General features: G+C 57.1%; 1 protein-coding gene across 7 annotated transcripts in view; it reads right to left on the bottom strand.

Annotated features, from left to right (window-relative positions):
- The window catches only part of TLE3 (TLE family member 3, transcriptional corepressor), a 46,261-nt gene that overhangs the window by 2,475 nt on the left and 21,163 nt on the right, over positions 1-22,623 (bottom strand). The window contains exons 5-18 of one of the 7 annotated variants that reach the window (XM_068964308.1): positions 21,979-22,041; positions 20,094-20,168; positions 12,673-12,877; positions 11,098-11,114; positions 7,148-7,267; positions 6,208-6,258; positions 5,450-5,602; positions 4,918-5,059; positions 4,161-4,360; positions 3,481-3,557; positions 2,452-2,701; positions 1,856-2,103; positions 1,173-1,320; positions 170-320 (exon numbers count right to left, since the gene is read on the bottom strand). In XM_068964308.1, the coding sequence (XP_068820409.1) occupies positions 170-320; positions 1,173-1,320; positions 1,856-2,103; positions 2,452-2,701; positions 3,481-3,557; positions 4,161-4,360; positions 4,918-5,059; positions 5,450-5,602; positions 6,208-6,258; positions 7,148-7,267; positions 11,098-11,114; positions 12,673-12,877; positions 20,094-20,168; positions 21,979-22,041 (1,900 nt within the window). Of the gene's footprint in view, positions 1-169; positions 321-1,172; positions 1,321-1,855; positions 2,104-2,451; positions 2,702-3,480; positions 3,558-4,160; positions 4,388-4,917; positions 5,060-5,449; positions 5,603-6,207; positions 6,259-7,147; positions 7,268-11,097; positions 11,115-12,631; positions 12,878-20,063; positions 20,169-21,978; positions 22,042-22,623 lie in introns of all 7 variants that reach the window. The other 6 variants (XM_068964310.1, XM_068964307.1, XM_068964309.1 and 3 more) reach the window with 6 other exon arrangements.

Below are 22,623 nucleotides of genomic sequence, written 5' to 3'. Positions count from 1 at the left end.
CAGGTGCTTGGTACCCTGTGGCAGTATCTGCATCCTGAGGTGCGGGGCGGGATGGGGGTGGAGCCTGGTTCTGAGACCATGCTCCCTTAGCGGGGCTCTGGCCCTTCTCTAAGCTCTGAGCCGCATCCCTGCACGGAGGGCTGGCCAGACTCCCACTTCCCAGGCTCACCGCAGTAGGCAAACTTGAGGGACAGCACGCAGCTCTCGTGCAGGTGCAGCTGGTACTTGTCGGGCTTGGTGTGGTGCAGCACCTCCACGTTGCTGCTCTCCATGCCCACGGCCAGCCACTCCCCGGTGGGGCAGTAACCCAGCGAGAAGATCTGCAGGGATGGGGAGGACAGAGATCAGCATCCTCCAAAAGCACAGCGGGGCAGGGGGACAGGAGGAGGGAGAGGAGGGGCGCTCTTCCACCGCCCTGCTCAGGAACCCTGTGGGCTCAGAGTCTTACCGACTCCCTCCCCCAGCACCTCCCCACCTGCCATGTGCAATGCAAAGTCCCCCTCTCTCCCCCTTAAGGGAACAGGATCTCATGTTTTATCCACAATCAACTTCCCAGGTGAGGAAGCTGAGGCTCAGAGAGATTGCTGACTCTAAAAAGTAAAGTGGCAGAGCCAGGATTCAAACTCAGAGGTGACACAGACATTTCACTTTCAAAGTTATTCTCTGTCTCGGTGACTTTTACCTTTCCTTAAGAAAAATATGAGTAAATAAAACACTAATGTATTAAACATGCAAGATTAAAATATTAACACAAATAATACAATAACAAAAAATAATAATACCTAGCATTTATGGAATGCTTTCTATAGCCAGGCTTACAGCCAAGGCTTTCAGAGGGACCATTTCAGGTACTCACACCAGACCCATGAAGTAGCTATGACTATTCCCATCCCAGGAATGAGAAAACTGAGGCCAAATGCTCAATGGCAGAGGAGCTGGGTATCAAGTCTGAGCAGCAGGGGCAGATGCGACCAACTCCAAAGCCTTGTGGATTCTATTTCATGGCCACTTCCTCCAGGAAGCCTTCCTAGATGACTCAGGTTGGTCTCAGGTCCATTTGTAATGACCACGTGTGAGGACCCCTTGGTCCCCTGAACCAGCCCCTGAGACCCAGGGAGGAAAGGCCCCACGCTGCTCCAGTGGATGGGGCGGGGGGGGTCTCAGGCGCACACCTGGGAGGTAAAGTCGTGCTGCTGCAGCTGCCGGCCCTCCCGCAGGTCCCAGGAGCGCACAGTGTTGTCCAGGCCTCCCGTCCACAGCTTGGTGCCGTCATGCGAGATGTCTATGCAGCTGGCCCCGTCCGTGTGGCCCTGGAACTGCCTAGGAAGGCCAGGCAGGGATGAGGGTAAGCCCCAGGGAAGCACTGCCTGCGATGTTGACAGCTGTCCCAGGCAGATGCCAACTCTCCCCCAGCAGAACAGAAAACTCGAGGGCCACGGTCCCTCAGGGCTCCTCTCCCACTCGAGCGTCTCGGCCAGGGCCAGGACTCTCATGAGGTCACAGGGAGGCAGGGCTGAGACCCAGCAGCTTTGCTCCCGAGGCCCCACACTTAAGCTCCTCCATAGCGGTCTCGACGCCGCCTCTTCTCCCCACATCTCTGCGTGTCTCAACTTATCCGAGTTCTGCCCTGCGGGGTCTGCTCCAGGGCCCCCTCCCCGGAGCCTGGTGCAAGCTTCTGGTCCACAGAGCCCTCCCGCCCCTGCTGGGCACCTGGCCTAAGCCACCATCCTTTCGCCTGGGTGCCCTCGCCTGTGCCACCCCGGCCACCCCACAGCACCTCCGACCGGCCGTCACAGCCACGCCGCCAGCGCGGCCTCCCCAGGGCGAGGACTGCCCCGCCCCTCCCGTGCCTCACCTGACCAGCGTCTGGTTGTGCAGGTCCCACACGGCAATGTTGCCGTCGCTGCAGCAGGAGAAGCAGACTTTGGCGTCAGGGCTGATGGCCAGGGCGTAGCAGGCCGGAGCCGAGGACGTCAGCTCAGCCTTGATGCGGGGCGTGGGCGAGGCCAGGTCCCAGATGGTGAGCGTGCTGGCCTCGCCGCCCACGATGAGCGTGCGCCCGTCGGGCAGCAGCTTGCAGGAGCGGATGTAGTTGTCCCTGTTCTGAAGGAGGAGGGGGCAGTGCTCAGCGCCGCCACCCCTCCTCCCAGGGACCGGGAAAGTCACATCCAGCCACACCGAGCACCCTCGCCACATCTGCTCACTTCCTGCCCTTATTCGCGGCTGCCAGGCCGACCCCACTGCTCCCTCGTGACTTTCTTTACAGACCCCTGGAGACCAGCATCATCTCCCCTTACAGACAGTGACAGCAGGGCTCAGAGAGGTTTGCCAGGTTGCCCGAAGTTGCTCAGTCGATACAGGGCTGCGCCTGGCCAGGTCAGTGGGGTGCCGCCCAGGCCCCAGCTCTCCTATAACAGCTGGAAGGGATGCCCGCAGCCCTGGGGTCCTCACCAGGCAGTCCAGCTGGGAGATGGGGCTCTTGCTCCCCGGCTGGCTGATGTCCCAGATCTTCACGCAGCCCTTGCCTCCTGTGTACACGTGGCGCGTGGGGTTGCTGATGGTCACCGCACACACCACCTCCCCGTGGCTGAGAGTGTTGATCTGCCGGGCGTGCCTGGGGATGCCAGGGCCTGCCAGGGCGTCGTGGGGAAAGGGCACAGGCTGCATCTGCCCGTCAGCGCTCACATGGAAAGAGTAGGCTCTGAAAGGGGGAGAACCACGCTTCTGCCATCTCCAGTCCTCTAACAGTTTCCTGACTGGCCCTAAACCTTGCCTGGCCTGCCTGCCTCCAGGTGTCCCCTGCCCTCATCTTAGGAAACCTGGTAACCCCAACCTCCTTGACCTGGTTCCACCGGGGCGGAGACAGCTTCATAGTCCTGCCCTGACTTCTGCCCCTGCTAACAGATCCTTGCTCCGAACCACGTCACTGACCCCTCATTGCCTTGGAACAACCTTTCCCGCCATCTATACAATCCCTAGCACTCTGGCCCCGGAAAGGGCCCAGCTTGAATGCCACCCCTCCTCTAGGAGCCGGTAGTATTAGGGAAGAAAATCCGCTTGCCCCCGTCCCTAAATGAATCACAGAGTACACATCAGAGCCAGGGGTGAGCCAGTGTGGTCTGCCTGCTGGTTCAGGTCATAGGCGTGCCAGCTGCGGCTAGAACCCACAGGAACCCCCAGGGCAGGGAAGATCCATGGCATCCAGCTGGGAAGCCCGACATGTGAAACGCTCCTTCCCTCTCAGAGCCCAGGGATCACAACCTCAACCCCAAACCTTCTCCTTCCCCTTTCAGAGGGAGCCTGGGGGCGATCAGGAGTGCAGCCAGGCAGCCATCAACGGGATTGCAACCTGCCCCAGGGGTACCCCTAGAGAGGCAGACACCCTTCCCCAGGAGAGGCCCATCAGGGCAGGGGGTAGGTGGGTGGGTGGTGTGCTCTCTGCCCTCCCCAACAAGCAGAAAATAAGTAGTCAAGGCTTACGGTTTTCCACCAGGAATGGAGGCGAGGCTTGAGGGCAGGCCTGTGGCCCGCATTGGGGGGTGAGGGTCAAAGCCAACCTGTAAGGCAAGACAAGGCCAGCCCTTAGTGAGGGGCGCCGTCCTCTGTCCCCCTGCTATACAACACCCCAACCCCAGCTTCCTCCTCCACCACGTCCTGTCCCACCAGCACCACACTGCCTCTTCAGAGCCCGAGACGGCCGAGCAGAGCAGAGCCCCTTGTTCCAGCGACAACACAGGCCCGGGCCCTCTCAGTAACAGCAGACACACCTTGGTATAACACATGGGCAGCCCCACGGGCCAAGGCCCTGCCTTGTGAAATCACCCGACTCACCATGGGAGTCCCACCCCAGAGCACCCAGAAAGACGGGTGCCAGCCCCACTTCCCAGATGGAAAGGGGCAGCCCAGGGAGGCTGTTGGTTGAGACATGGTGACAAAAGGGCAGGGGGGTGGGAACCAGGTCTGTGACCCCCAAGAGTGTTCCCTCCTGATTCCTCATCAACACTCTCCCCACAAGGCAGCTGCCTGGTCACTGGACCCAGAGGGCGCCCTCGGCATGCAGGAAGCGTCTCTCTAACCCCTTCCAACTCCCATCCGCACTCCTTGCCCAGCCCACCCCCCCCCCCCCGCCCCCGCCAAAAGGAGCCAAAAGGTCTACGTACAGCTCCAAAGCTCACCATTGGCGATCGGCCATAGGCGGCGGCGGCGGCGGCTGCGGCCGCGCTCATCTGCGGCGGGATGTTGTGGAGGCCCGCGTAGGCACCGGGGCTGGTGAGGGAGCCATTCATCTCGTGGTGGCTCATCATGGCAAAGGGTGCAGCGTAGGAGCTGGTGATGGAGATGGGCGTGCGCAGGGCCGAGGCTGCAAGGAGGCGGACGTAAGCCCGGACTCACTGCCAAGGGAAGAGGTCCCACCCCCTTCATCCAGGAAAAGCCCAGGCCACCAGGCTGCCTCTGGCCCAGAAGCAATCTTTGCTGTCTTCTCAAGCTATCCACTCCAGGCAGTCCTCCTGGGCTGAGCTCACCTACCAGAGACCCCCATGTTCACAGCCCAAGAAGGTTTGAGGTGAGAGATGTGCCCACCTTTTTTTTAATTGAACAAGATTCAGAGACCCAGAGAAGAGCATTTTTCAGAATCTCACAGAACAAAGGCAGACACACACTGATGGTATCCCGAGCTGTCGGAAGCTCCTTCCCCACGCTGAGCTCAACAGTGGCCCCAGTAAGCCCTGACCTGAGTGCTGAAGCAGCAGGCATTCACCTCGGTGTCAAACCTGACCAAGTCCCGCAGAGACAGGCCCTGGGACAGCCCTGACTCTGACTCCCTGCCTCGTGCTCCGGCCCATCTGTGAGGCTCCAGCCCTGGCCCGGGGCAGACCCTCCCCTCAAGCACAGTCAGCTCAGCCCCATTGTGCCTACCCATTATACCTATCGGGTCCATGCCTGGAGGTTTGCCTGGCATCGACCGGAGCCCCGGGGTCGTGCTGGTGCCAGGAGTTGGGGCATCATTCCGCGGGGTTGGCGTGTTGGACTTGAGTCCAGGGGTGGAGGATTTGTCATTCTGCAAGAGGGAAACGCAGAGACCAAGGGAGGCTATAAAGACTCCTTTCTCCGAGAGCTCGGCACCACACGAGGCCTAGCTCCCAATCTCCTGCCACACAGCCCCTTCACTCTTGCCCAGTCTTGTTTGGCAGGGACTGTGTTCCCATTTTACAGATGCAGCAACTGAGGCTCAGAAACAGTAACTAAGCACAGGGTTCAGCCTGTAAGTGGTAAAGCCAGGATGCGAACCCAGGCCAAGCCCCAATCCATGTGCTTTCTGCTCCACCCCTCCACCTTCTAATCAGCAGCACTCCAGGTCCAGCCCCTTTTCCAGAAACTTTTTCCCTCTGCCGCAACCCTCCCCAGCCCTCTCCTAGTCTCTGTGGTGCCAGGGGCAGACTCCACATACATGACCAAGGTCTTTGGTCTTGGAGGAGGGCGTGCTGCTGGAGGAGGCCACCGAGGCAGGGCTGGTGGGGGCATCCTTCTTCAGGCCACGGGCCTTGTCCAGGCCATTTTCAGGAGGAGAATGTGCCGGGCTGACCCGGGGTGTCGCAGGGTCCTAAGGACACAAGTGAGGCAGAGATGTGCTAACAGCTACGATGAGCCTGAGTCTTCTCTGGTCCCAAGGGGTGGCCACCAGCTCTTAACAACCTAGTCTGACCCCTCCTCATCCCAGAGACGGGGAGACTGAGGACAGAGGGGGTGGGTGGACGGGATCTGCTCAAGATCGAAATGAGTTCAGGCCTCCATGCTGGACAACTGGCCCTCTTGCCTTCGTGTAGATCCCTTCCAGCTCCTCATTCCCAGCTGAGGCTGACCCACGGGGCTCCCCACCCCAAGACCCCAGGGATGGTGGGGAGAATAGAGCTGACCTAGAGGACCAGGGGAGCCGGCGCTCCACTGGGATCTTCAGGGGTCTCTCTCTCTCTCTCTGGAGACCCATCCTAGGAAGCCAGCATGGTTCATGACTCCCCGGCCACCAAGCAGCCAAGCCCTGTCTTCTTCCTCCTGACCAGGCTGACGCCCCCAACCCAAAGGCGTCAAACCCAGCTGGGGCTGCCGGTGAGGGTGCAATAGCGGAGACGCAGCAGCTCCCACCCGGGACAGGAACCATCTCTAACTCCCCACACAGAGAGCCGCCCTGCGACCGGGAAATGCCCTCACCTCATTGGAAACGTCCACCACTAGATCATCACTCTTGTCCCCGTCACTATCCTGCATGGAGAGAGAAGCCAATGAGAGGCCACACCCACCCCAGACCGAGCCCGAACCATCCCACTTCCACCAGCCAGGAGCTGAACCCCAGCCAAACCCCAAAGTCCACACTGTCCCCACTCAGCGCCACCAGTGGCGGCCTCCCCTCTGCTGTTTGCTAGAGCAGCCTCCTGGACCCGGGTTCATTCGGCTCCCACAGCCACTGGCAGCCTCACCCACACCTGCCCCATTGTATTTCTAAGCTCCCTTTAACTTTTCCCTCTGGAGCCAGACACCTCTCTCTAGCTGGCCTGACATCCACCATCACTTGTACGCGCGCTGGTCTCATTCCATCGTTTCCATCATGGTGTGGGAGGGGTGATTCGCCTCGTCTCCCAGAAACGCAGCTGAGGCTTTGGCTGCACGATATGCCCAAAGCCCCAGAGCAGCCAAGTGGCTGGACAGGGAGGGCTGGGCCCAAGGGCACTGGCTCCCAAACCACATTGCCCCCTGCCCTCTGCCCCAGCTCTCAGCCCTGCCCAGCCTGGCACAGAGCAGAAACTGTGGCCACCTGCAGGGTCAAAGTATAAGGGCAGCCCACAGATTCTGAGGGGGCCGTGATGGTAGCACGGGGTTGCAGGTCCATCTAGGGAGGGGCCCCAACTCTCCCCAGACCCCACAGGGCCCAGGAGGACCTCTCTGCTCACTCCCTCCTGGCTGTGGCCCATATGCTCACAGCGCACTGATCTATGCAGGCTTCCCATGCCCAGGCCACCTGCCCTCCTCAGTGGGCCACCTCTCCTCCCCCACCTGTACGTGACTCTTCCACAACCAGGCCCTGGGGCGGGAGAGGGCTTCTCCTTCAGCCCGGCCGACCCAACACAAACCCCAGTGGAGCCCCGGGACGTACGTATCGGCTTAAACTGTCCTTCTCCTCTGCTTTCCGCTTCTTGGCTTCCATGCTGTAGTCCGCAGATCCCCGATGCTTCTCACTAGCTCGCAGGCTTTCTGAGGGCGACACTGAGTTATTCTGGAAGCAAGGAGACTTAGTGTGAACATTTCATTCACGCATCGATCTAGCTCAGCGGGGTGACCCGGAAGGTCAGTCGAGGTGCTCTGTGTGTCCTGCAGGTCTTGGCTCCATCAGCCTCTCCAGGGAGGGACGCCCTCCCAACTCTCCAGATTTGGTTCCTCAGATTTTGGTTCCTGAGGCCCTGAGAGCATGACAGTTCTCGACTGTAGCAATGCCGCTGCTGTCAGATAATTAACCTTGCATGAGCCATTGGCCTCTGGCCCATGACCCTGCACGCTCCGTGAAGGGGGGGTCGCACCTATCTCCTCTTCCACCCCTCTGTACTCAAAGAATGGATAAGCTGAAAATTTGTACGGAGTCTTGAAGACAGATCTGAGCCGACAAACTGGGGCTATGCACAATACCTCATCTGCTAAACCTGACAGGAAGGGGGGACCGACAGGCAGGGGAACTGCCAGGTGCCAACAGGTCTCCCCAGTGCAGGTACGCAACGGGCATCTTGTGTGAATGCCCTTCTGTGACGGCTTGGCCTTCAGCAATCTTAGAGAGAAACACCAGGGTTGCAATGAAGCAGAAAACACAACGTCATGAAGCCTCTCCCTCTGAAGATGGGAAAAGGCATAGAGGGCAGGTAGAATTCCCCTCCCCTCTGTGATGATGGCCAAGTCCAGGTCCCGAGACGATGGGAAACGTGCCCAAGGTCCCCCAGCAGGAGGCAACTTGAAGAAAACCCGAGGTTTTTACGCCTGGAAAAGACTAATGAGTTCTCCCTTCAACTACAAAGCAAATGAGGATGAGAAGAGTTTGGAATTTATGGCCTGGGAAGAGGGAAGGTGGGCTAAGAAGGTAAGGCAGGAGAGACAATGCCAGCGGGCCTGAGGATGGAGCGGAAGTTGAGAGCTTCTCTCAGGGAAGGACTCCAGCTGGTGGTGCGAGGGTGAGTAGGAGCGACAGGCATCACGTGGACGCCAACACCGGGCTGGGAGCAGGCAGGGAGGTGCGATGGGCAGGGGTGCCTGCCAGCAAACCTCTCTGCCAAGGGAAAGATACCACAACCCCCTCTAGGGGACCGCTGAGGTTTGTCCCTTCCTAAGAGACCACACTGGTGGCTCAGTGGTAAAGAATCCCCCTGCCAACGCAGGAGACACAGGTTCATCCCCTGGGTCGGAAAGATCCCCTGCAGAAGGGAATGGCAACCTATTCCAGCATTCTTGCCTGGAGAATCCCATGAAGGGGAGGAGCCAGACAGCTACAGTCCACGGGGTCGCAAAAGAGTGGGACACGACTGAGGGACCAAACACCACCACCACCAGAGACGGCACCACGCCTTCCCCGCGTCACTCGGCGCCCTCTCCTGTGCACCTGCGCTGGGCCAGGCCCGAGGCGGGGTGCAGGTGTGCATGAGTGAACAAGGCGCAGTCCCTGCCCCCCAGCAGCTGACCGCCCAGCTGGGGCAGGGCGGGGAGCAAAGTCCAGTCCACCCTCGCCCCCGTGCCCAGGGGAGTGTGACAAGCCCACACGGGGGCCTGCAGAGATGTCTCCTCAAAGGAGGAGGCCTTCCAGAGGCAGATGCAAAGTCTCCCCACGTCCCCCAGAGGCAGGGTCTGGCGTTCTGCGGGGAGCGGTGCGGGAAGGAGCCGCAGAACTTCATTTCCTCCCCTAAGCCGGTTTCTGGGCAGCCCTTCCCTGCCAAGCTTCTGCCTGAAGCAAATTAAAATGGCAGAGTTATCAAGCCTTGAAGAAAATATGGAGGTTATAATGGAAGTGCAGCTTCAACCTTCCCCGCAGCTGGGCAGGCGCGGCAGCGATGCGCGCACAGCCGCAATTCAATTAGCCGCGGCGAGCGCCGGCAGAAAAATCACTGTCATTTCATTTCATTTCCTCCGACGGCGGCCACCCTGTGCTAAGCAGAAACGCTCCCAGCCCCTCTGCTCTTGCGTGGGTAGCAAGGAGAGGGGGGTGTGCGGCCGCTCCTGTTTCCCCCCCGCGACCCAGGCCGCGGCTCGGAGAACAGCGGGCTCTTTCTTCTGCAGTCAGCTGCAAAGCCTCGCTGCTACCGGAGGAGAGTCATGTCAGGCGTTTAGCGGCATCGATCCAGCCCGCCTCTGGCTGGCAGGCGGCCAAAAAACTAAGTATTTTTTATTGCTTCGGCTAGGCAAGGAAATATGAATGAAGCTACCTCTAATTGGACTCCAGACTAACCCCTCCGGGACAGCTTCCAGCCCGGCCAGTCGGCCCCCCTCCCACTCCGACATGGCCCTGTCTTTCCTGCCGGGGCCTCATCTGTTGACAACCTGGTTTCCAAAGGGCTGATTACGTTCATTTCCACTCACCCCGACACCATGGCTGCGCGCACACGTGTGAGCCCCTACGGCCCACAGCCCTCCCGCCAAGGATGGTGACCCCATTCATTTCCACTGAACTCTCCAGGGGCCCCTCTGCCCTGAGTCTCAACATCGAAGAGCACTGTGAAGCGCCCCAATCTTGGGGGCTCCTCGTGGGATTCTTTAGGAGAAAGCATTCACAGAGAGGGCGCAAAGCCAAGGCCAAGAGAGATGAGGATGAGGACGTCTGAAGGCAGTGAAAGGATTGAGCAGCCACTGCTCTCTGTGGCAAGTCCGTGGTAAGCAGGTAAAGCTGGGTCCTGGGTCCTGTGCTAAGTGGGGTCTTCCTAACTAAGCAGAGAGGCTGGCTGAGCAGGAATATTCCCATATTACAGATGGAGAAACTGAGGCTGGGAGAGGCCGAGAGGGCTACCCAATGCCCCGTGAAGCCGGGACCAGGCTGAGCCTTGAGGTGTCTAGCCCAGCCCTCTTCCCGTCTAGGCAAACTACCTCTCCAAAAAGGGCCCCTGGGATCAACATGAAAGCTATCAGAATGGGTCTGCAGCTTCAGCTGTTCCTTTCTGATGTACCTAGTCATTCCTGGGCCCAAATGACCTGGACTTCTGAGCACACAGGCAAGCAGAGAGGGGACGGACGTGAGCACGGCTGCTGATGGGAGGTTCAGAGTCAGCCCAGTGGAGGGCTGGGGAGGGGACGTGGGTCGAGATGGAGAAGCCACCCGAGGAAGCTGCTGTTTAGATGGTTAGTTAACTGCCTGACCTTCCAAGTCCTACTTAACACGAGGTAATAACCAAAGCCATCCTAACAGATTAGATGGCCCCAGATACAAGGACGGCGATGAGGAATAAAATAGCTTTGCTAATCGCTGGAGGATTTTTTTATCCAGACTCCACTGCGCTTATTCAGAAGGCTTATTCACTTGAAACAGAACCTCTGAGCCTCAGTGTGATCAGAAAGATTTACAGCAAATCTCAGAGCTGGCAGACACGCAGGCAGCCTGGCCTTAATGCTCGCTTGTGAGCACTTCTTAAACCAAGTTAAAGCCTGCAACAGGGAGAAACCTCAGGTGTTGGGAGGAAATAAAGAGGATACAGGATCATATAGGAGACAGCCAACCTGGGGGACAGGGAGGGACTCCAGCCCCAAACGAGGGAGGGACGGCAGGGTCCCGAGCTCTGGGGTCAGCCCCGTGACTCCACAACCCCCCTTGTAGGACCCAGGGCTGGCCGGCTGACCTCTCCAGTAATCACCTCTTATATAAAAAGGGGGTTAGCTACAGCTCACTTAGCCCAAATCTTCATTTGACAATAATGGCCCTAAAGCCTGGAGACGTAAAAGCTTGCCCAAGTAAAGGTCAATCAACAGGTGACAACAGCTCTTATTTCATGACAATACCCAGCCACCCCCGGGAGCCCACACAGGGTACCCCAAGTACCCTGCACGCCAAACGCACCCCACAGGCCCCAGAGTGCCAGCACTTACCGCACTGGATTCTCTCTCTTCGGGGACAGAAGGCCAGGAAAGGAGGAGGGTCAGGTCCCACAACACAGAAAAACAAAAAGAAAGCAAGGTCAGTCTCGTCCAGCTGGCTTTTATGCTTTGCTAGTTCACGGGTTTTAAAATGGGCAGTGGCCTGGCTCTCTGAGTCACCCCGGGTCAGCCAAGGCAGAGCCATTAGGTGACGTCTCTCAGTTTGGAAATTAACCGCCCCAATTCCACTGCTTCTCCGGGCCACCAGGCCTGGGTGGGGCTGCAGGGGGCTCTGTGGCCTAGCTCTCCCTGCCATGCTGAGAAGGGTGCCAAGATTACTGGTCAGCAGTTTTTAAAGCCACAAGCTTGGGAAGGATCGTGCTATATAAAATATCCATAGGATCTGAGAGTTGAGAACACTATTGTTATTTTTTTTTAATTAATTATGGGAGTGGTTTTTTGGTATGGTGTTGTTTCTAATTATCACCCTTCTCTGTTTCTTTGCCAAGAAGCCCCTGGAAGCAGAGGCCTCTGATTATCTGCCCAGTCAAGCACTAGCTCCCTGGTCCTCCTGTCTGCTGCGGAGAGGCCCTCTTCCTCTGCCGGGAGGATCATCCTAAGGCAGAGACAGAAATCTCAGTCTCAGTTCCCAGGACCTGCTACCGCTCCCCAGCCCTGGCCTGGGTAGGATGGTGACACTCCAAGGCCCTCAGGCCCATAGGGCACTGGCATGTGCCCATATCTAAGCATAAATCAAACCATCACGTGGTACACCTTACATGCGATGCTATGTGTCAATTACGTATCAATAAAGCTAGAAGAAAACATCTGCGGGCAGACCACACAGAGTGGTCCTATTTGCAAAGGGTCTGCTAGGAAGCCAGGCCCTTTCCCATCCTGATAAAACTAAGCGCTCCTGATGCCCCACAGCTTCCTTGCGGGAAGGGCTGAGTGAAGGGCAGGGGCGTTCTCATTCCCATCTCCCCAGTCCTCTCCCTGCAGCAGCACCAGCACTGTTTCTGCGTAGTGTGCAGCCCCTAACAAGCCTTTACTTGAGAGTCAACTGGGTGCCTTTTCCAAGGACCCTCTATGGGTTAGACACCTGGGAACTTGGCCTCTGTCCTCAGAGGGCTAATGATCTCTGTGAGGATAAAACATTTTTCAGGGAAGGATAGAAGATGATGGCAACAGAGGTCTTGGGACCCCAACTCTTAAACTCCTCTGGGAATTTGAAAAAACTCTCAGCTTGGCCAGGAGGGCCGCCTGAAGGAATGGGACTGGGGCTGACCCTTGGAGTATGGGCAGGATGTAGCTAGGAAAATGGAAAGGTCCTCCAGCATGAAAGGACCCGATGATGTCTTCCAGGGCAGAGAAGAGTGGGTACACCTCAGGGATTGGGGGGGTGGGCCTGGGGGATGGGGCTCTGGTTTCCAAACACCAGGAACTTCACTGATGGATGGCTCCAAGGCTTGCTAACTCCTGGTCCTTGGGTCACAGCATTCGCTGTGTCCACTTACAGCAGGGCCTCTAGAGCCTCTGCCCACACCACACCCCCGCCCTTGCCCCTGCCCCGGCCCCAGGTCGCACCTCTGTGGTCCAGCTCATGGTGGTTCTTCTCGTCCTTCACTGACAGGTGGGCCTGGCTGCCCAGTGCACCAAGTGCCAGCAGCCCCGAGCTGCTCCCCGTTACTGGGGGGATCCCTGGAGGCTGGAGGCCTGACGGGTGGGGTGGCAGCTGGACCGGGGGGCCGTGTGTGGCATGGGAGAGGTGCTGCGCCTGGAGCTGCTGTTGCTGCAATGAAGTGGGTGGTGAGCACGGCCGAGCCAGCAGGGCGGGAGAGGCCTAGGCCAGCCCTCTCGCTCCTCCAGGAGGCAGCAGGGGAACACGCACGCACCCCCCCAAAGCCTCATCCCCAGCTCAGGCCACATGCTGTCATGCTGGAGGAAGTCTGTTAATGGACTGCAATTTAGACACAAGATTTATGATGGCAAACACCACCTCCTCCCCAACCAGGACAGAATTTCTCAATGTATGATTCCCAGCCCAAGATAAATAAAGCATGCATTTAAAAACCACAGTCATCAGGGCTCCCTCTCTGTGGAGGGCAATCCACTTTTAAGCTCCCAGCAGTCACAGTTTTGCTCATGCTTACATGCCTGCGAACGTCAGCAGCCAGCGTCTCCCACCCTTATTCCCAGCCCTGGGGAAGACTCCCTAATTCTGAAGAACTCCACGCCTGTCTTTCAGAGCAAGAGCAGCACACAGCAGAAGAGTCCTGGGATCAAGAAGAGTTTGGGGCCAGAGGAATGAGAACCAAGGCCACTGAACAGGAGAGCAGAGAACAGGGTGAAGAGGGGGGCTTTGGAATTAAGACAGATCTGGATTCAAATCCCAGCCCTGGCACTTTCTAGCTGGGTGACCTCAGGTAGGTCACTAAGTGATCTCTTAACAATAGCGAACATCTACCAGAGGGCTTTCCATGGGCCCCCTTCTCCCCTACTTTCCCCAAATCTAGACAGGTATTAATTCAGTTATTATCATCAATAGATGGAGAAGGAAATGGCAACACACGCCAGTATTCTTGCCTGGAAAATCCCATGGATGGAGAAGCCTGGAGGGCCACAGTCCACGGGGTCCCAGAGTCGGACAGGACTAGGCACGCGCAATGACGACTACCATCAATAGCAAGGACAACAATCCCGAGTCAAGGATTCTGCTCCGTGGATGTCCCGAACTCCTCAACCCAGCACTGGTCTCAGGGTCTTCTCTTCCCCCGTCCCCTTGTTCTCCCCCAGCAGCCAAGACAAAACACCCTTCATCAATCTTAAGAACCGTGGGCACTGTGCCGCTGACTACGCCATGACCAATGTCTCTCTTTCATAGAGATTGAAACATTTCTTGGGAGTGACTGTGGCCTCGGGTTATACATATGTCTTTCCTTTCAACAAGCACGAGGGGAGGGGATGGAAATTTACTGAATGCCTGAAAGAATGCCTGGGCCCTTTCCAAATATTACCTCTGACCCTTTCAACTACCTGGCAGAAGGGTTGTGCCCACTTTAAAGACGGCGAACTGGTACTCAGGGGCTGGAATAGGGTCAACTACCAACATCATCCAAGGACTGTTCCTAAGGAGACCCCCTGCCAAAGAGTTTATGGGGGTGACAGAGAGCCAAAGCCTGACAAGCTCACCTGTCAGTGTGAACCGTGGCTCTCTGGCCACTGCTGACAGACGACAGATTACAGTGAAGGCCCACAGTTGGACACACGGCTCCAAGAGGCAGTAAGTGTATTTGAGATCAGGGGTTAAGAGCTTCCCAAATGGATTCCCAAGTAAAGAATCTGCCTGCAATGCAGGAGACCTGGGTTTAGTCCCTGGGTTAGGAAGATCCCCTGGCGGAGGAAATGGCAGCCCGCTCCAGTATTCTCACCAGGAGAGCCCCCTGGACAGAGAAGCCTGGTGGGCTAGAGCTCATGGGATCGCAGAGAGTTGGACACGACTGAGTGTCTGAGTACAGAGCACACGTTAAGAGACCTGCTCTTCCCCAACTAAACTGCAAACTGCCAACCTCGTGCACCCTCAAATTCATGATCCCCACTTTGCAAATGAGGAAGCTGAGGTACTACACTCCTAGCCCTGCAGGGCTCATTTTTCAGTGTAGGGAGAAAAGCCTGGGACCACAGCCACTGCTCAAGACCTGGGACGTCTCTTGGTGGGAAGTTTATGGAAGCTGCTGGTGGGCACTGGTCCGGGTTGTCTGCCCTGAGACGCCAGAGCAGACACAAAGTGGAGGTGTCTACCCTAAAGCCATCCACCCCCCCAGAGGCAAGGCCCAAGGAGGTGCAGCTTGAACAGTTAGTTGGGACGAGGAGCGTCAGTGGGGCATCCTGCTTCCTGAAAGGTGAGCCAGTGAACCGGCACCAGAAACTTGTAACAGAGTCTATAATTGTAGTTGCAGTGTCTGTATGGAAGACACTGGCTTTCAAAGCTGTTTAGCTTCCAAGATGGAGACGGTGGTTTTCTGCAGTGGCCCATGAAGCAGGTATATCTTCTTTGCAACAGAGGAAAGGCAGCTTCCATGTACTTCTCATCTTCAAGCACAAGAGCAGGACCTCCTGCACAGCCAGAAATTCCCCCAAGGTCTGCTCTGGATGGATGGAAGGCATGGTCAGGAGCAGTCCAGTAGGCTCCAGGAGGCAAGGACAGACAGCCGACCTCCGAGGCTTCTCTCTCAGGGCAAGGACAGATGCCAGGGCTTGTCGGGTCAAGGGTCTGCTGACAAACATCCTGGTCGTGACAGAGAGTGAGAAAAAAATCTTCTCCAAAGCGGGGCGGCTGGCAGTGTTCCACCTGTCTCTCCATCCCAGCATCGCAGGCAGGGCACAGCCATCCTCAGGCTGCTTTCCTGCCCCCATGACACATCTCTGACTTCAGAGGACGAGGGGAGGAAACACAGTGACATCCGAGTGGGAGGGTGATGGGGTTCTCAACTGGGGAGAAACGGGATCGAGCCCCCATCCAAGGCGGCACTGGGCTCAACTCTGCAGCTGCCTGTCTCCAGCTTCCACTGTCCCCTCTAAGACCAGGATCTCTCTGTCCGTGAAGTGAAAGAAGTCAACAATCCCCCTCAAACCCTCAACCAGGGGGCAAGGCCCCTCACGAGCGCCCCCTCCTCATGCCGGAACAGCAGCCTGTCAGAGACACATCCTGGGGGCAGGCGTGTGTCCCTGCCCTCCTCATGGGTGCCAAGTGCCCAGGTCCTGGGCTCAGAACACAGGGCTACTCACTCACCAGGCACGCTGACGGGGAGGCCCTTGCTGGCCGAGTCTGTGTAACTGGGTTGTGCACATCATGCTTCATGCCTCTGCTACCTGATTTAAGGCTTCGCTTCTCAGGTTCATGATTTGGGTTAAACCTAGCGAAGTGGGCTAAGCCCTTCCAGGGCCGAGACCCACTGAGGATGCCCTAGCTGTATGAGATGGAGACCCCTCGCCTCCCGGGGGAGAGGAGAGCAGCCCGGACCTCTGCCTGGTCCTTCTACGTCTTGCCCACAGAAGTGGCCCCCCAGCTCCAGGTGGAAACTGTGCCTCTGTGCTCTACTACAGCTGGGAGGGCTCACAACAATGCTGTTACTCCATTTCCCAGACAGGGACAGGCTCAGAGGGGTGAAATGACTCTGCGAAGCCAAAGAGACCAGGGCCAGAACTCAAGCCCAGTGTGACTTTTCTCTACCATGGCCCCCAGCTGAGAGAAAAGGATGCATTCATTCTAAGGCTCCCTTTCTACACCCCCTGTCAACCAAACCCAGTTCATCAGCTTTGTGAGGGAACGCAAGAACCTCAGGACTGGCTTCAGCACACTCTGTGCAATTTGTGACAAGCTACAACCTCCCTCTTCCTCACCCCACCCCTACCTAACCTGAAGAAAAACAGTAACCACCACCAAGGACCCACTGTACAGCACAGGGATCGCTGCTCAATATTCTATAATAACCTATGGGGAAAGAGTTTCAACAAGGAGATACATGTGTATGTATAACCGAATCACTGCTATACACTCGAAACTAACATAACACTGTAAATCAACTATACTCCAGTACAGAAAGGAAACCTATCAACACTTTATAATATCTCTTCCACTAATAATTTTCAAGGGAACACAGCCCAAATTGTCAGTAGGCAAGTGGGGTGAGCTGGCCACTTGACGTGAAGAGCCGACTCATTGGAAAAGACCCTGATGCTGAGAAAGATTGAGGGCAAGATAAGGGGGTGGTAGAGGATGAGATGTTTAGATAACATCACTGACTTCAATGTACATGACCGAGCAAACTCCAGGGGATAGTGAAGCACAGGGAAGCCTGGTGTGCTGCAGGCCATGGGTTTGCAAAGAGTCGGACGTGACTGAGCAACTGAACAGCAGCAAGTGGGGTGCGCACCTCTCCACCCGCAGGACCTGGAGCCACTGGGGCAAACCGAAACGTGAGCTCTGGAAGTGGTGGGTACCATCAGCTCACTGCGTCTAATCTGCCTAGGGAGACCTTCTGCAAGTTGCTGACCAAGGGACAAAACTCTGCCCCCCGCCACCATGCTCAGCAATCTTTTGACTGTGTAAGGATCCCCTAATAACCTGGATCCAAGAAGAGAGGGTGTGGATCAGGTCTGCAGTAACCGGGTTTCGTAGGCCCTTCACGAGCACACACACACCTTCAGGCCTGCCTTCCCCAGATGGACATGAGTTCCCAGTGGCCCCGCAGACCAACAAGCCTGGGCCTCCGTCAGTCCCTCCATCCCCTCTCACCTCACACCAAGTTGATGCTAGACCCTGGCCTCTCTCACCTGGAGGGGAGACCCTAGAAATCCTCTAACCTGTGTGATAAACATGCTCCTCACTGCAGGCACACCAGTGATCAGGCTTGCCAGATACCCGATCTCTCACCTCTCTCTGATATAAGCCAAGGCACGAAGGCAGAATCCTTCCACCCCATGCCCAAGAGAGCCCCAGATGACTGACTTTAGCGGGACATCATTCGACACTTGCCCAGCCCTTCACCTTTCCACAGATGGAGTAACAGGCCTGGAGGAACTAGGTAACTTGCACGAGCCACCCAGCTCCCAGATCAGGAGGCCGGGCCACTCCTTCCCGCAGAGGGGCAAATCCCCCTGTGCCACGGGGCAGGCACCAGCTGCCGTCAGGGCCTCCTGGGCCCTCCCTTCCCTGCCCTTTACTGCTGAGGCAGGACTCCAGGCCCCTCCCCACCTTTCTCTCCATCACTTTCCTGAATCAGCCGGCCACAAGCCCGCTCTCCCTCTCCCTCCTTCGCGGGATGCCCCGGCTCGAGAGCCTGTCCGTAATTCCTGCCTTGTGAGGCTCTGTCAGGCGCAGCGATTAGACGGCTGCCTGCTTAATGACAGGGCGACGGCTGCGTTCACTCAGAGCTGAAGAAGCAATTACCTCGAAAATGGGGGTCACAGGCCCCACTCGTTGGCTTTAATTGAATTCCAATATCTGCCTCGAGCTGCCTTGACCTAACGTGTAGCTTCCTAAATACTCCTTGAAGGAAGCAGAGCTAATCCAAGCAGTGCTTCTTCCCAATTCCGCTCTTTCTTAGAACTTTAAAAAAAAAAAAAAAAAAACTATTTTCATAAGAGGATTTTAATTCCAAAGGGGCGGGGAGAGGGGACCCCACTGTGGCCACGGCAGGGGTGGGAGGGCTGGGCCTACAGTATGGATGAGGGCAAGGAGCTGGGAGAGGAGAAACTTCAGAGAAGGCACTTCCCACCCTGAGCCCTTGCCTACCACTCTCAGCACGGTCATCTAGCTGTGAACTGACCGCTGAGGACACTGGCCCCACACCAGGGCCGGACTGGGCAGAAGGTGGCAGGGGAGGAGCCCTGAGCTGAAAGCCAGCCTGGGGCGTCTGGCCTGACTTTGCTCCTGAACCCTGTGTGACTGGCTGTCACTCCCAGCCTCTATAAAGCAAGGGCATCAGTTGAATCAGTCGCTCTCTACCTCGGGCCCTTTCATGCACTGCCCCCGGGTCCCCCACTGGGACATTTTGCAATGTCTGGAAACATTGTGGGGTGTCACAACTGTGTGTGGAGGTCACCAGCATCCAGTGGGTGGAGACCAGGGCTGCTGCTGAACGCCCTCCCGTGCATCCTCACAAAGCACCCGGCCTCAAAGTTCATGAGCCTAGAGGCTGCAGGACCCTGGGCTGGGTGGTCTCCGAGGAGACTTCAAACTGTACAATATTATGGTTTTCCTGCTGGGGGCTCTGCCTCCCAGATCACTGGCTAGAAACAGTTACCACCCACTCATGCTCTCCTTCCCAGCCTCCCCTCCGCTCCTCCTGCACAGCAAGTGAGGGTCTGCCCCTCCCCCGGCACTGCCAGGATTCAGACCAGGCTAGCTGCCCTGCCCAGCACCCCCGCAGGCAACTCAGGGCAGAAGGACGGAAGCCCATAACCATCACGGGTGCCACTGACATGACGAAGGGTGAGGATCCACCAGCATCACTCTGTCACTCCGACCCTGCTCTCCCAGCAGTCCTGGCCCAAAGAGGTGAGCTGGTTCACCCCTCTCCTGTAACAGATGCAGAAACTAGGGTGCGAGGAAAAGACGGGATCTGCCTGAGGTCACACGGAGAAAAAGTGGAACTAGAACAGAGGGCCCCAGGTTTCTCCGCAGAATCAAGAGCCCAGTGACATCATTCATCCCAGCAAGCCAGAACATTCTGCACCTTTAATTCCACCTTGAAATAATGACTGTACTTAAGGACAAGAAGAGGACTGAAGACCAATCAAAGGGCTAGAGAGACCCTAGCCAACCCGTCTACTGCTTCCCAAGCCAGACTATGGTTCAGAATGATCTGGAAAAAACACAAAAACACAGACTCCCAGTCCGACCCCAGACTGATGGAAAAGAATTCTGAGGGGGGTGCCCTGGAATGTATATTGTCCAAAAGTCCCTTTGGGGACGCACACTCAGTGAGGGAGACCTAGCCAGGGGTCCTGGCTGGACTTCACACAGGTCCCTGATGGATGCTCAGCCAGGCAGCTCAGCGCACAGGCCAGCAAGGTCCAGACCCGAAAGCCACAGCACGCTTCACAGCACAGAGCAGCAGAGACAGCTCTGACCTCAGGAGGCCAAAGAGGGGCAGATCTGTGCCAGGGAGGTGGGAGACATCAGGCTGGCCGCCAAGGTGACCCCAGAGCCCACCCCTTCTCTGTTGGAGACACCAAAAGCCGGTAGGATTGGGCGGATGGATTTAGAGGTGGATTAGGGTTGGGTCAGATACCCCTTTAATCTGGGGACTGGGAGGCAACTGGGGAGCCACGGGGGAAGGTATCTAGGTGGGTCCAAGCCCATGACATGCTGGGAGCACTGGAGCCCTGGGGCCGCCATTCTTTGAGGCCAGCTGAGGTCAGGGTCTGTCTCTGGTTATGGTAAATGAGAGGAATAAAAGGGCTATACACACGGTGAGAGGCAGACTGGGGAGTCCACGTACCCCGATGATGGCGTTCAGCTCTGTCATGGTGACCTGCTTGGCTCGCTCCACCGCCTGCGCCACCTGCTGCTGGTGCTGGAGGAGCAAGATCAGGGTCAGAGGCGGCCTTCCCCGCCCAGGGAGGCATTGGGGTGCGGGGGCCACATGGTCCCTGCCCAAGGGGGCCTGGGGTGCAGGGGCCACACAGGACAGGCAGGGTCAGAGGAGGCATGGGGTGTGGAGGCCACATGGGACAGGCAGCGTCAGAGAAGGCATGGGGTGCGGGGGCCACACGGACAGGCAGGGTCAGAGGTGGCATGGGCTGCAGGGGCCACACGGGACAGGCAGGGTCAGAGGAGGCATGGGGTGCGGGGGCCACACGGGATTGGCAGGGTCAGAGGCGGCGGCCTTCCCTGCCTAAGGAGGCATGGGGTGCGGGGGCCACATGGGACAGGCAGGGCCACAGTCCTAACAGGAGGCAGGCCAGGGCCACTAACCAAAACAGGACATGGGGGATGGGGAGCCCTTTTTTCAATGAGCATGTATTACTTTTGTAATGAAAACGTCCCATAATTTTAAGTTAATATAAACGAGCCAAAAGATGGGAATTTGTCAACTGTCGCCCTCTACCACTGGAAACAAAATCTTTATCCGAGGCCCCTGAGAAAGAGCTGGACATGAGACGATGCTGCTGCTTGGCTATTCCATTTCTAAATGCAGTGACAATATTGTCGTCCATGCAATAGGAAGGTGTCCTGTTTTTAGGAGAGGCAGCCTGAGTAGGGAGAATGCTGTGAGTTTTCAGGATGTTTGCAACTCCATTCGAAGGGTTCAGAAGAAAAGTACATGTACCTATACTCAACCTGTATCTATCTAAACAAAACAAACCAAAAAAGTATGTGTCTAAATAGAGGGCAAACATGGCACAATGAACCCTGATCTAAGCTACGGCCTTGGGTGATGCCGTGTGAGGCAGGTTCGTCAGTTACTCCAGTGTGGGATGCTGATGGTGGGGAGGCTAGGGGACAGCTCTGTACCATCCATTCAGCTTTGCTATGAACCTCAAAGCGCTCTAAAAAATTAAGTCTATTTAAAAAAAAAAAAACTTTTTTTAAAGCATTCATTCCCTTCAGCCTTGGGGTAGTACTGGCTTCATAAGGCAGTTGTCTCCCCTAGTGGGCTACGAGACACGAGGGCATCACTTACATCCTGCTTTTACAGGAATTCAAACAGGTAGGGGTCAGTGCTCCCGCTCAAGAGACCTAGCACCCAGGAGGGAGTGCAGGTGGTCTCAGCCATGGAGGAGGCCTGGAGGGCAGGCCTGTCCAAGCTGCAGTGAGCTCTACGGGCCCCTCTCGGCAGCCCACCCATCTGCCCTGCACCAAGGGGCCTCTTTGGAGAGGGTTTTCTCCTACTGCCCACCAGTCCAGCACTGTCTCAGGTGGGGGCTGAGGGGGTCTCCTGGAAAGAGCACTTAGAAGATGACGTGACTGACTCGGCCGCCCTTCTGACGAGTCAGAGCCTCTGGGTGAGTGGTTCCCCGACAGGGTCTGGCTCCTGGCACTGACTGGGCACGCTTCCTTGCTCTTAGATGTCTCCAGCAGTGGATGCTGGGACATGGGGAAGCTGAGGCTGGGAACGCTGGCTTGGATGGGCCGAAGGGTGGGAACGGGAAGAGGCAGAGGTACCCACTGCCCATTGCGGGCTCCATCACAGGCCGGGACCCTCCTCCTGGGGCTTTGGCAGAAGCAGGGAACAGCTTCCACCGGAAGAAGGAGCGAACGGCGTCTCTGATATGCCAGAGACGGTTGTGTAAAGCCCCAGGTTGTCAACTTCTGCCCACATGAACGGATGGACAGGGGCCGCTCTGGCAAGGCACAGAAGACAAAGCCAAAGAAGGTCTTACCTCTTGTGACAGGAAAGGCATGATCTGTGCTAAAATCGTGTTCAGCCTCTTCGCAATCTCTGTCTGCAAAGGGAAAGAGACTGCGTGAGGCTCAGGCAAATAAATCAAGTCGCCGAAATGTCAGATTGTGGAAGGGCAACCCCCCCCGCCCCCCCTGCCCCCAGCCAAACCACAGGCCCTCGACAGGCTCCGTCCTTCCACCCTCTATGGACCTCCTGCCAGGAGGCCTCGCTGAATCCACAGCGTGAAGCAATTCCTTCCAACTCCCTCCAACCAACCCAATTTCCAGGAGCTCCAATTTCCTATCAGAGGTGGTCTCCGTGTTTGGTTCAGAGTATACAGTTCGCCTCCTCTGGAATGGAAGCCCTAACCAAAACAATGCAAAGCTAAACAGGAACCACCCCCATACCACCCACTGCGGCGAAAGAAACCTTTCACAAGAGCGACACAGCGCAGTGAGAAGGCACTGCTTTGCCCAGTGGCCCCAAGGGCAACTGCAATTCAGACTCTCAGACGCCCAGACACATCAGGAGGTGGTGGAAGACCCCGGACTCATGTGCCAAGTGCCCCCTGGGGCCAGCCTCATGCCCAGTGATGTGTGCCAAGTGCCCCCTGGGGCCAGCCTCACGCCCAGTGATGTGCCGC

Source organism: Capricornis sumatraensis, chromosome 2, assembly GCF_032405125.1.
Source record: "Capricornis sumatraensis isolate serow.1 chromosome 2, serow.2, whole genome shotgun sequence".
NCBI classification, from domain to species: domain Eukaryota; kingdom Metazoa; phylum Chordata; class Mammalia; order Artiodactyla; family Bovidae; genus Capricornis; species Capricornis sumatraensis.
The sequence above is the reverse complement of the archived record's forward strand: the minus strand, read 5'-3'. Positions and strand labels throughout refer to the sequence as shown.